This window comes from Fusarium proliferatum (assembly GCF_900067095.1).
Source record: "Fusarium proliferatum ET1 genome assembly, contig: FPRO_scaffold005, whole genome shotgun sequence".
In the NCBI taxonomy this organism is placed as follows: Eukaryota; Fungi; Ascomycota; class Sordariomycetes; order Hypocreales; family Nectriaceae; genus Fusarium; species Fusarium proliferatum.
In genome coordinates this window covers 487,455-500,622 of record NW_022194794.1, presented here as the reverse complement: position 1 = coordinate 500,622, position 13,168 = coordinate 487,455, and the positions used below count along the sequence as shown (strand labels likewise).

At 49.2% G+C, this 13,168-nt stretch overlaps 4 protein-coding genes across 4 annotated transcripts; 2 read left to right on the top strand and 2 right to left on the bottom strand.

The window, feature by feature from the left end:
- Window positions 1-143: 143 nt before the first annotated feature.
- FPRO_10408 (Vacuolar protein 8) lies at window positions 144-2,097 on the bottom strand (the record flags this gene model as incomplete). Its single annotated transcript, XM_031231369.1, has 7 exons — window positions 144-475; window positions 521-1,270; window positions 1,322-1,567; window positions 1,612-1,725; window positions 1,768-1,888; window positions 1,936-2,021; window positions 2,067-2,097. The coding sequence occupies 7 exons, from the start codon at window positions 2,095-2,097 to the stop codon at window positions 144-146; spliced, it is 1,680 nt and encodes a 559-aa protein (XP_031081413.1).
- A 2,311-nt stretch (window positions 2,098-4,408) lies between these two features.
- Window positions 4,409-6,142, top strand: FPRO_10407 (putative nuclear protein SNF4; the record flags this gene model as incomplete). The annotated part of the gene is made up of 4 exons (XM_031231368.1): window positions 4,409-5,020; window positions 5,117-5,240; window positions 5,287-5,424; window positions 5,481-6,142. 4 exons carry the CDS (start codon window positions 4,409-4,411, stop codon window positions 6,140-6,142), a joined length of 1,536 nt encoding a protein of 511 aa, XP_031081412.1.
- A 733-nt stretch (window positions 6,143-6,875) lies between these two features.
- Window positions 6,876-10,793, top strand: FPRO_10406 (uncharacterized protein; the record flags this gene model as incomplete). Its single annotated transcript, XM_031231367.1, has 4 exons — window positions 6,876-7,118; window positions 7,160-7,207; window positions 7,251-9,362; window positions 9,420-10,793. 4 exons carry the CDS (start codon window positions 6,876-6,878, stop codon window positions 10,791-10,793), a joined length of 3,777 nt encoding a protein of 1,258 aa, XP_031081411.1.
- Window positions 10,794-11,373: 580 nt separating this feature from the next.
- Window positions 11,374-12,794, bottom strand: FPRO_10405 (uncharacterized protein; the record flags this gene model as incomplete). Its single annotated transcript, XM_031231366.1, has 4 exons — window positions 11,374-12,237; window positions 12,292-12,314; window positions 12,467-12,569; window positions 12,642-12,794. The coding sequence occupies 4 exons, from the start codon at window positions 12,792-12,794 to the stop codon at window positions 11,374-11,376; spliced, it is 1,143 nt and encodes a 380-aa protein (XP_031081410.1).
- Between the last annotated feature and the right edge of the window lie 374 nt (window positions 12,795-13,168).

Below are 13,168 nucleotides of genomic sequence, written 5' to 3'. Positions count from 1 at the left end.
AGCCCATGACAGGCGATGCAATCCGTATAAAGAGACACCCCTGAAACCAAACATCATTCTTAGAATGTTACATGACGCCGAACACCATATCTCCCAACACCCCATACGCTTCCGCTTTTGAGATGAATAGTCCGCGAATATAGTTAGCCCTCGATGTGAGCCTTGGACATGCTCTGTCCCAGGAGTTCCAGGCAACGTTGAGCTAGGTTGACAACTTCACCCTCATCCTCATCCTCGAATTCATTGTCGGCTTCAATTTGTCGATTTGCAATGCTTCGAATGTGCTCGATGATGTCCTCGGCCTTTCCAATGAGGCCAATGAGAGTCTTGTCCTCGGACTCGAAGAGCTGGAGAAGGGTCCAGACGGCGATGTGCTGGAAGGTAGCATCACCAGACTGCAGGAATCGGCAGAGGTATCCGTGAATTCCACCTTGGGGCTCGGTCCAGTTTTGTACAAAGATTGAGTAGTCACCAACTGCGTTTGTTAGTTTGTGTTTGAATGGCGGTGAGGTTGACTTACCTTTAGAAGAGAGGTTGCCTAGGGCAGCAGCACTGTTGCCTTGGACTTCAATACTTGGCGAATGGGTGAGAGGAATGAGAACACCGCAGACTCCAAGATTCAAGAGATGAGACTTGAGATCATCGCTCAGGGCCAGAACAGCAATAGCAGCGGTCATCTCGGACTGAACAGTGATGGGCACATCAAGAACCAATTGCTTGCACTTTTGAACGGCACCGGCATCCAGGACAAGAGCCTTGTTTCGATCGGAACTGGCGGCGAGATTTCGAAGCGTCGAGATGGCATGGCACTGAATCTCTTCATTGTCGGTAGATCCAAGTAGGTCGACGAGTGGCTTGAGGAAGTTGGTTTCGATAATTGGTGACTCGTTAAGAGGATGGATAGAGATGTTTCGTATACAGGCGACAGCAGAAAGGATAAGCGGTAGATAAGAAGATTGGAGGAGTCGGAGAAGAGGGTGAAGTCCATTGGCACGAACGATATCGAGCTGATACTTTTCGTCGGAAGCGAGGTTGCGGAGAGCTAGGGCAGCTTGGCATTGAACCTTGGGTGAAGTCGAGTCCATGAGGTTGACAAGAGATTGGACCAATTTGGGTTCGCTTTGAGCCAGCTTTCGTCGGTTGCTCGCGTCGACAGCGATATTGCTGAGAGCTGTGGTGCAGTAGTATTGAACGTCGACATCGGGAGAGGAAAGAAGCTGAACAAGCACGGGAATCGCTCCAGCGTTTACCAGTTGTTGTCGGTTCTCATCTACTCTTGTCAGCATGTCATTGCCGTTGCCGTTGCCATATACAAACATACCAGAATGTGTCATGTTCAGCAGAGCGCCAGTAGCATTCCGCTGAACCCGCATATCCCGAGACTTGGCCAATCTTGTCAGAGGACCCAGAGCTCCGGAGCGAGCAATCTTTGCTTTATTCTCCTCATGTGTAGCCAAGTTCGTGATACATCCCACAGCATTGCACTGAACTTCGACATTGGGGGACATCATCTGGCGGATTAAAGGTGTTAGACCACCAAGTTGCACAATGAGAACCTTGTTCTCGGCTACAATTGTCAGCGACTGCGAATGTTGGATCCGATGTACGTACTGTCAACAGCCAGGTTTCCGAGTGCGGCACTGGCAGCTCGCTGAACTTCGATATCGGGACTCTGGAGAAGGAATAGAATAGGTTCAAGGGTATCGCGGTCAACCTCTCGGACATCTACATTGTTAGACCAGTCGGAAAATCGGGACTCTTTCGTACCTCGTTCAGTAATCTCAGCAAAAGTCAAACTAGCACTTCGTTGAAGATCAATGTTTTCCGAAAAGACCAAGGTGCTCAGAGCACGCAGAGGTTCGCCAGAGAAGAAGTCGGTCTCGCCGCGCTATCACAAAATTAGTAACAATTCGAGCAAAATGTAGGAGTATGTACATTTTCGAGATACTGGAGAAGATCGGCTACAGCCTCTCGTTCGCTATCGGCGAGGACGGGTTCATACAAGCCATCGCGGGCTCGACCTATTGCTGTCAGATGTATACGGCGACGGATAATAGCATGCATACCTCCGCAGCACGAGGAGCTGCAGATACCCATGGCAAACAATAGCACAAAGTCTTGATGAAAGAAGTATGTTGAACAACGGTGAATGAAAGTCGGTCTCGCTTTTGATGCAGTATCGGTCAAGGCTCGGTTGTTGACGAAAGGTCATCCACTTGTCGGCAACGTCACAACAGGGATCCAGATTCGAATTATTATTATCGGGCTCGGCTGTCGGGTGAAGACTACAAAACAATCCTCTATCGGGCAAGGTAAATGACTGACTACCACAGAGGCCAATCACTGGCACGAGATAGTGTCAAGATCGCGGTGTAGAAGGGAAAATTAGTTGGCGATTGCCCAGGTGAGAGATGAATCCGAGGGGGAGTTTATCCTAGCCTCACAGTTGGTTGGCGAGGGAAAGAATGGGGATCGAGACGCGCGCCAGGAAGAAGCAAGGTGAGCGCCGTAGCTCGGGTAGGACCTTCTACAGAGCTCAAACCTAAGCTGCCTGAGGTAAGTAAAGCGTGAGCTAAAGGCAAGAACGGATGAATTGGGGAAGCTACTTCCAGGTACATTGGCGTCCACTATAAGTCCACTTCAGAAGAGGTAGCTACAGGGGGCATCGAGGTTCCCTGCAGGAGGTGACCTCACTTGAGGTCATCCGCCGAAGGTAGGGTCCGCCAGGGACGACGTGCGCTATTGTTTAGGTGGTCTAGTGCACGTTAGGTGCAGAGACAGCTGTTACAGTGGACCGCCTCATTATGCTAGCGGCTGTGGAGAAGCTTGGACCGTCTCTTGCTTTTATCCAGACATTTCAACGCCTCATTTTGAGATTATTGAATGATCGTTTGATGAAGATTTATTTCTTATGAAGAGTAGGACATCTACCCATTGTCATAGCTGACATCTACTCAGCGCCTATTTGATGGAAATTCACGGAATGTTGCTGCCTTCGATATTGCGTATAGTACTGCCCTTCTGTCGCGTGGCATGTGATAGAGGCATTTCTTGACGTAAGATACAAATCCGAGGTCTACTTTATGCGACCTGGTCGATACTCGATTTTGGCGAGTTTTGCTTTCCAAAAATGGTAATTCTCATGTCACACAAGCTGTGCTGCCCATGTGCTTATCGTGTCATTGTTGGGTATCAATCTGAACAAACTTTGGCTGCAAGACATCTGCAGCAACTAACTACCCTGCACCACCACAAGGCAGGTCATGGCGGTTGATGTATGAACAGGGATCAAAAGACTATTGGGTGTTTTGAACGACTGGCTGTGATGGATGGGATTGTTGTGAACCGGACAAACTTGTCCTGGACCCTTCTTGCTTTGATGCCTGTGCAGAGGGCTGAAGAGACGGTAAGCTTGGAATGGCCTCGGGGGGCAAGAAAACAGCAAACCTTATTGTAGTTTATTAAAATAAACTTAGCAAAAGTTATCCTAAACTTAGGCTATATTACCCTAAGTCTTTTTGTCATTTAGGATCGAGGTCCTGTGTTTTCTTTCCTCCCCTAGAATGGATTATGCTGAGACATACGAGTTGCTAATCCTGGCTACATCGATATCAGTTCCAAGCTCAACTGATCAGCTAATGGGAATAAAGATTCTGAGATCGAGTGTTGACTTGCAATCTATCCTTCTACATAATGTCTCACCAATCCCTCAACCTGTCAATATCTCTATCTCAATATCTCAGTGACAACTTGCGGGATTTTGACAGGATAAGAATCCTCAAACCATGATAGAATGCACCTCAAACAAACCAGATAGGCCATATTGAACTAATCTGACCAATCCTAATTACCGGAGATGGAATTGTAAAACGGTCAATCTTTGCCAAGACCCGAAGCTCATCGTCGATCCGCCATGACGTTCTGTCTGTCTCCGTCTCCGCCGTGTAGTCCAGGGTCCGGTTAAGATCCAATGTTGGCCATAAGGTTAAGAAGTATGGAGTAGCGTATGCTGTACAGTAATATTATTGCTGGACTTTTGTTGGGCAGACTGTTTCGAGGTGGTTCCCTTATCATTTATTACAAGTCCAAGGTGAGTAAACGGCCGACCGATTGCCGTGACTGATATTTGCTCCTTTTTCCCTTTTACCCTTCAGCACATTCCCTTGCAAATAAATTTGCGCCTTTAATGATATTGAATTATCCTCAACGCCGTCGGATCGTTTTTATCAACTCTAGGCTGATGCTGTCTCTTTTCTTTTCGATTAGCATACGTCTGTGATTTTCTCAGTGATGCGTTATACGTCAGTATTTATCAGGACTTGACAACCTCACTTTCGATCCTCGACCGAACCATTAAATCCCGCCTGACAATTCGAACCGTATTGTGTAGCAGTGATATTTACTTGGAATGGAGAAAAACCCAGAACTTGAACCCGCACGAGGGGATCCAGAAACAAAAGCACCAGCAGATATCAATCTACCAAGCGAACCTCACGAAATCCAAAGTCAAATTGAAGTGACAGAAGCTCAAATTGACGACCCAGCAAAAGAAAACGTCAAATCATGGATCGAAGCCCAAAGCGAAACTCAACCACAACCTCCAACCGAACCGCCAACAGTTGAAGTTGATGATGCTGTCGGAGACCTGCCCCGCGCTGAAAATACCCCCAGTCCAGTACCTGGCGTGACTGGTACGACTGCAAAAGCTTCGACCACAACCTCAGCTCCAGGCACAGATACCCCGGGACAAGTACAAGAGTCAGCAGCCGAAGCCTCATTTGGAGGAGTTGGAGCTGTTTCTGGATCTGGACCTGGACCTGGACCGGCTTTGATAACTCCACGCCGGCGGGCTGCATCAACCTCCACTGGCCCCTCCACTACAGCCGCCGGTCATGGTCTTGTCCCTCAATTTGTCGCTCCGTCATCCTACCTCCGACGCAGGACTTCACTCCGAAGCCCAATGGCGCCCACCGAACCAAAGCCTCTAAGTCCTCTGGACAGAGATCAGTTACAGGGTCTGGTATGTTCATCTGCCTTTTGTCTGTCGCATCCGTTTGCCCGTACTTGACGTGGGGCACGCGCGCATCAAAGCCCGACGAGAAGCTAATCTCGACAGAATGCCATACGCGATTTCCTCAAAGTTCGCACCAGTTACGACGTCTTACCTCTATCATTCCGTCTCATCGTCCTCGATACCGACCTCCGCATCAAGAAAGCCATCAGCATCTTGACGCAGAACTGTGCGTCGCCCGATACGTCCAGAGTCTAATGCTAACCTTGCCACAGCAATCGTATCGGCACCTCTATGGAACTCTAAAACCTCGCGATTCGCCGGTATCCTCACGAGCACCGACTTTATCAATGTGATTCAATACTATTGCCAGTTCCCTGACGAGTTCAGCAAACTCGATCAGTTCCGATTGAGTAGCCTAAGAGGTTGTCGCCTCTCCATGCAAGCATGACATCGCTGACCATATCAGACATCGAGAAAGCTATCGGCGCAATCCCCATCGAAACTGTATCTGTTCACCCTTCAAAACCATTGTACGAAGCCTGCAGGCGCATGCTCAAGACCCGCGCCAGACGAATTCCCCTGGTCGATGTCGATAGCGAGACCAACAAGGAAATGGTTGTTTCAGTCATCACTCAGTATCGCATCCTCAAGTTTATCGCCGTAAACAACGAACACAACACCGTCCTCTTGAAGAAAACGGTTCGCGACATTGGCCTCGGTACATATTCAGGCATCGCTACAGCCTCGATGGGCAGTTCCGTGCTTGATGTTGTTCACCTGATGGTCAAGTACAACATCAGCTGTGTCCCGATTATCGATTCTCACGGACGAGTTCTAAACGTTTTTGAGGCGGTTGATGTCATCCCATGCATCAAAAACGGTGCCTACGAAGACTTGGATGGCTCTGTCGGGGAAGCGCTCTGCAAGAGATCCGACGAGAGCCCCGGTATTTACACATGCAGTGAAGGCGATCGCCTGGACTCCATCTTTGATACGGTCCGGAAGAGCAGGGTTCATCGTCTGATAGTAGTGGACGATGATAACAAGCTCAAGGGTATCATCTCGCTGTCCGACATTCTCAAATATGTGCTGCTCTACGGAGTGGAGGATACAAGCAACTGGGCTTGAGTATTGATGAGGTTATAATGATTGCATGCCGCTACGAATAAGGGAGCTCTCAGAGGCGCCGGAGGCAGGCATAGACAGGCGCAAGGGCAAGATGGAAGGTTATCATGTGCATACAATCTTTCGCTATAGACCGTTGACAGGCCTGCATGCATGATACAGTACAGCTGTCTCAGGATGATTGCCTTGGTAGTGTCAGTGTTACAGTACAGCAAGAGAGGCTTTTCGGCTTCGGGAACCGAGTGGCTGTGAATATCTGGGTGGGATTGGTCAGGTCTCATTCGATGCGACATGCGGATGACGGTCAAACTTGATGCTGCACTCTGACGACATTGGTGTTATCTACCCATTTCAGTATTTATCAACCATTTCCCACTTTGGTTACTTTTTTGATGCTATTCATATCCAGTTTCTGTGCACAAAGACTTCTGTGCTTCTTTGTCCTTGTGCCACTTGTTCTGCCCTTCTTCTGCCTGCCACTTGCAATCACTGCCATCACTGAAAACTTCCCCATTCACTTTGCCTGCGTTCCTTCCACTTTGACTTGATCGGTCAGATCCTTCCGTCCTTTCGCAATGAAGTTTCCACTGTTTCGACATTCACGAATCTGTTGTGACACGTGAGAATTTTGTTCAAACACCATCAGCTTTTTGACTGCCTTTTGATACGATATCTTATCCGACAAATGTCAGAATCTCAGCATTAATCACATCTACTTACCGCAAGGCTTTTGCCGATGGATCAACATTGTCACCCGCCTCTGGGCCACTATTCTGCGCCAGAGGCTGGCCCTCATCGACTATTACCGTCCAGGAGTAGCTTGTCTCTTCAGGCTACGATACGGCACATAACAGACCAAGGACCTGTACGTACCAGCAGAACATGGACGAGTAGTGGCGATCATAATATCCTAAGCGATACCGACGAATTGGGCGATCGAGCCACCTTTGTTCAAGAATACAACCGCCTAGCAAGAAAGGTGAGGGCCTTGAAGAAGTAGAGACCAAGCTGACGACTTAGAATGGGGTGCGAATACTGGTGATTGACGACTTTGACTCTAGGCATACTGTAGGTTGTCGATGGTGTATCTGAGCAATCACTGATAGCCCAGGGAAACGGACTTGGTAGTCCTCGCAAGCAAGGATGGCTTTATCGGATCCTACGGTCCTCTTCCAATCATCCTGCAGCAGATACACAACCACGACAAGGACCTCGCCATAAACGCAGTGTCTCCGATCTCGCCCACAACTTGATACATCGTCGAGACCCCAAGATACTCGATCTGCAGTCGATGGTCAGAATATGCGGCAAGAGCATGCTCTACCTCCCACCTGAATACACACCCTCTGCCTTGATACTCCCAACCTGCATTCGAGCTACTGCGCATCACATCGCTCAACATGTAACTACTCGGGGGATCTTCCGTATACCGGGGTCAATCAGAGTAGTCAACACGCTGTTCGATTACTACTGCTGTACCGACAATATCGACATCACAAACACCGTGCGATGCGCAAACCTGCCGATGCATGTGCAGGCTTCTGTCCATGATGTGGCGTCGACTTTCAAGCGCCTCCTTTCGGTAATACCCGGCGGGATACTCGGTTCTTTGGCACTCTTTGATGCGATGGTCGCAATCCATTCGCAGCTACAGGGTGACCCAGAGTTCCCTCGCACCAAACAGACCAAGGTTCGGGCCAGACTCATCGCCTTGGCTATCGCAACTGTTCAATCTCAATTTCGGAGGGAGCTCATATGCGCCGTCTTTGGACTTTTGAGTCTAATTGGAAGAGTGGCAGAAATCACCCCCAGAGAAGATGAAGAAGGCCGATCACTACCCACGGGAGACCTCATGGGCTACAATGCACTAGGCATCGTCTTTGGACCTCTTCTCATAGGCGATTTGCTTGGACTATATTCTATGAAGCTAGCCGCCCCAAAGGCAGGGATGCTGGTGCTTCCATTGAGATCTCCTAGATCACGACAAGATCGGAATGGAAGAAAGACACTCGGCAACGAACTTGGGGCACCTCCAACAATGGACAAAATTATCATCGCCAATACCATCGCAGAAATGCTTATAGTCAATTGGAGAGATGTGGTGCGACAAATGAAATCGCTTGGCATGAATCGACCGCACCCACGATCAAGTCAAGACGATCCCAACGAGAATAGTTTTGTTATCAGGAAACCACAAGGTTGGGATCGGGAATGGCGAGGAAGCGAGGGAGATCAGATTCCACGAGAAGACAGCCCAGAACCGCCTACACCTACCCTGGGCATATCTAAGCAGCGGTCGCGCAGTCGTGGGAGTTCAGCCTCAAAGAGACTTGCAGCTAGGCCCAACATTGGCTGCTTAAGTCCAACTGTGGAAGAAAGTGTTCACGACGAGGATAAGAGCCAAATACTAGAACAACCAGGGGAAGGGAGTAGCTATGTTCAAACGCCGCAGAATTCGCAGATGCCGACAGGTACAGTTCACTTGGAGGACAGCAAGGATGCAACGGCGAAGGATACCCCAGGCGAGAGTGCGCACATCGCCCCAACACCCACCCCGGCTACAAGGACCAGAGGACTGATCAACCGAGATGGTTCCCATCTGTCTCAGGATGATGTGCCACCTCGGACGTCCTCAAAAAGAGGAACCAAGCCAACCCCTATTCAACAAACCAGTCCCGAGGAACCAACAAGCCAGGACACTTCGAGAGTCTCAGCAACGGAGACCCCTTCAATTGAACGAAAGGGTGCTATAAGAAAGAAATATCCTGGAAAGGCAAAAGCCCTAAAGCCACGTCGACAGTCGCTTGCAGTTGAATGGACAAAACCTGCCAGGTCATCAGATACCTCCATGGATAGGCCAGGTTCAACCAGTCTGGAATTTTCATCCGAGAAGGAGGCTCTTGAAGCTGCACTAAAAGCGCATTTCGAGGAACTCAGAGAGTTGGATTCGATGGACCAACGCAAGAGTTCAGCCTCTACAAACGTTGATCAGAACTCGGAGATGTTGACTTTTGCCAACACTCCCAAGGTTTTGCACTTCCCAATCGAAAGGCTAGAAGAGGAGAGCGACTACACTATTCGCGGAGACAAAACACGAACACAGACTTTACAGGAAGCCAACTCTGCCTCGACAACACCAAGACAATTTTATTCTCCAATGCAGGTGCCAGCGAGTATTGCAGGAGGCAGCAGTTCCATGGGGCTGGCCTCCCCAAAAAGCCAGGTTGGGACATAGAAAGTCTCTTCTGGTGCACAGGAGGAGTTGCCTAATGGATCACAGAGTCTTGAATACGATGAGACACAAAAGCAAGCCAAGGGCATTGGCACTGAAACCCCGGAACGACGACACTCTCGAGTTATGTCTTTGCCTGCCGAAACACCAAAGACTGAGAAACAGCGTACTGCATCCTCTCCCTGGTTCTCTGTTCCAAAAAGAAAATCGACGGCGTTAACACGTCCAAATTTGACGCCAACAGACAATCCAGGAGGCGTCAGAGCCATGGCTGCCAAGTTTGAAACCGATCATCCAACCGAGACATCTCCAACAAAACCCAGGAGTGCGAGCAAAACTCAAGATCTCATATTACAATTTTCACAAGAGTCACCCACAAAGAGTATCCGGTCCACAAGATCCATTTCAACCTTGGGACACAAACGGAATGTTTCAATTTCAAGCCAGGACCGGCGTTCTCGACCGTCAGCAACAAACACTGTTAGAGATGAGGCTCTTGACCAAAACTTGCGAGCCTCGATCAGGGAGGAGGCAGCAATGAGGGCAGTTGAGCTTCAACAAGCTGACAAGGGACAAAAGCCAAGCTCCCAGGAACAACCGGAAATGTTAGCTCAGCGACAGACGATCCCTAGGAGGAAGCCAGTCCCAGGCAGGGGTAAAGAGGCATCATTAGAGAATCCACGAAGTCTGGGAACCATGATGCCTTATCCTGAACAGCCTCCTATCGCTCAACACCTTAACCTTATCAGACCAGCATCATCAGCATCGAATACGCAGTACGGGGCGGATCCGTCAGTTCCTCAAAATATTTCAACCCCTTTTCAACGTCCCGGCAGTACAACTACACTTCATGCACAGATTCGAAGTCTCCAACGACAACTAGACCTCAAGACAGAAGAAGCAGTTCATTTGAGAAGGCAGCTTGAGGTGCAAGGAGATGCAGATGTTGGAACATTGAGTCAGCAACTACGAGAAGCCAAAAGGGAGGCACAAACGTGGAGGGAAAGGGCAGAGAGCGCAGAACGAAGAATCAAAGTGTTTGAACGATTCACAGCACGACTCAAAGCGATACGAGAGGCTGTAGGAGTCAACACGAGAAATGCCGACACAGACACAGCCAAGTATTTGGATGGGGGTGCGAATGGACAGAAAGAAAACACCTTCTTGGAGAGTACCATGGGTTACGAGAGTGACAGTTCAGGGAGAACAGAAGATGCCGGTGTCGTCAAAGCCCGGATACGCCGTTGTCTCCATGGCTTGACCGATGGTCCCCCAGACAAACCATCCTTTGGACTCGACGAAATCCAGAATCCAGAAAGACCAAAGCGGGATATCAGCCCGAGTACAGTCGAGGTCTGGATGGCGGCACAAGAGTTGCTACAGCTTGATGAGGCCCAGGGGCAAAGAGAGACGAATAACTGAATTCTAGAACAAGATTGACGGTGTGGCAAATAGACGTGCGTCCAGGAACATTGGTGGTCCGTCTCACATGACAGGCTGTGCAAGGGTCTCCATCTGAAAGACCCTGGTGGCAAACTTGACTGTACCTTTTTGAATGTATCAGTTAGATTTTGTGGCAAGGGTGTCTGTGTATCAGAATATCACGGACTTGTCCAAACAACTCCATTAGGTAAAATTTCGATTGTGAATATCATGCTGTGTGAGGTACACCTGCGATGAAAACCTGTTTCACAGGAGGCTCTTGGCCCCGATAAACCGATCACTTGAGCGAGCTAAATTCTGTGCCACTGCAGATCAGGTTAATGGGATTTTGGAATCTCGATTTCTCTTGTATGCATTTTTACAGACACTGTGCTAGATACGGGATTTCAATTCATGTGCCGAGATCATTGGACACCTGATTGGGCAATGTCGATCCCGCTTTTAGCTCCAAATTTATGACTTGTCCCTGGTGCAGGGAAACTGTCTGATGGATGATGATGCGAACGAATGCTTGTATACCTTTGCGAGTGTATGGCTGCGGATGACTGAGGGAAGCATGCTATGGTCTCTCGTCAGATGCTCGCTTGATTCGCCATCTACCTGCGTCATCTCGGTTCATCGACACATGAATACGCCCAATTCCCTCAAGAACGGAATCGAATAGGGCAGATTCTTCAGGGTCCTCTGGTTTAGGGTTTCTGTTGGTCACGCCAGCGGGACGGCTGTCTGCCCCCGAGTAGCGGCGGGAGGATGTTGAAAATGCGGGGGACTTGAGAGGTCCATGTGAGAGGTATTGATCTTCTTGTGTCATCGGCGGAGACGGGAGCAGACTCGCGGAAGACATTGACGGCGGAGAATAAGCGGGGGGCGTATAAGGCTGAGCTGATGGTATGTAGGATTCTTGGGTGCTCTCTTGATCATAGGTCTGCGAGGTTGAATATCGTTGGTTGGGTTGCGTACTGACGGAAGAACGCCGAGACATCTCCACGGAACAAGTGCGAGAGACTGTGTCTTCTGGTGGCGATGGCAGGAGTGAGCCTAGAGAAGGATTTGGAGTCTGTGAGATGTGAGAAGGCCCAGATGGGTAGAGCGGAGTAGAGGATCTTGACTGAATGTCACGGCCAAGAATCATATCGGAACTGGATGTTGTGAAAGACATTGCGGTGGTAGGTCTCGTCTGGCCATATATCGAATGCGTATGATGCTGCAGTCTCTGTGCAGCACTGTGTAGGGGTCTCGAAGATCTGATAGTTCCAGTCGAGGCTGAATCAGGGGTTGTGATTGATTTTCCATCTTGGCCGGCGGAATAAGCTTGTCGTTGTCGAGGGGGAGAAGTGACGGCGCCAGCCTTGGTAGGCGAGGTCCAGACCATGGCCACACGTGGGGTGTATGCCTGCGAGGACTGGTAAGGGCCATGATCTGTCTGACCCCGTCAATTGCCTGCAAAGATGGATGGATGCTTGTGTGTCGCCTGCACAACCGAGCTGTACAAACCAAAATCTACACATATTAGCTGTCATCTGAAAACGGCATAGTGAACTGAATCATGATTTTCAACTGCCGAGCACAATGGGGAACGAATTTGCATTTTGCGTGATGTTGTAACGTCGGTACGCCATAATGACGACAGAAAGACGAGCTTGTTGACTTACCCACACCAGTCCCCAAATCCCGGGATGTCAAAACCTTGATCGACAGGTCCGGATTGACTTTTCCAATGACTTGCACAGCGTTACCATTTGTGAGATGTGCATCCTGAAAGGTTAGCTCAGTGTTGCAGTGCATTCTGATGTCGTGACACTGACACCAGATTTGATGTCAACTCACCCTGTTCAACAAGACGGTGACTGTGCCCTCTGAGTCAAGAGTAGCCTGTTCACCTCGGAGCTGCGTAACCTTTCCCACGAGCATGACTACTTTGCCAACAAAATTGTCAAGATAGGCAGCAGTGATGCGCGGGGTTGAAAGTTGCTCAGCCATAGTGTTTGGTTTTTGTTTGCGATCAAGCTAGAGAGATAAGGAGATGAGAAAGATACGCGAGCAGACAGGGTTTGTGTCTCAGATGCTTGGTTGACAGGCAAGGAAGCGATGTTGGTGAGAGGTTAGACGATGAAACGCATGTAAAGCTGTTGGCGATAAATGCGGAGGGGAAGCGCGTCGAGCATGACGCGCAGTCACGTGAGAGAATCGTCACGTGATAATTAGTATTCCTGCCATCGCAGCCTCGCAGGCATCTTTATGTATGCTTTTATCTTCCCTCATTTAAATCCATGGATGGATCCTGCTTATCGTTTGGCAAGCTGTCAATTCTACTCGAGAATTAAACAGCCAATCTCTTCGTTTTCAAAATTAAT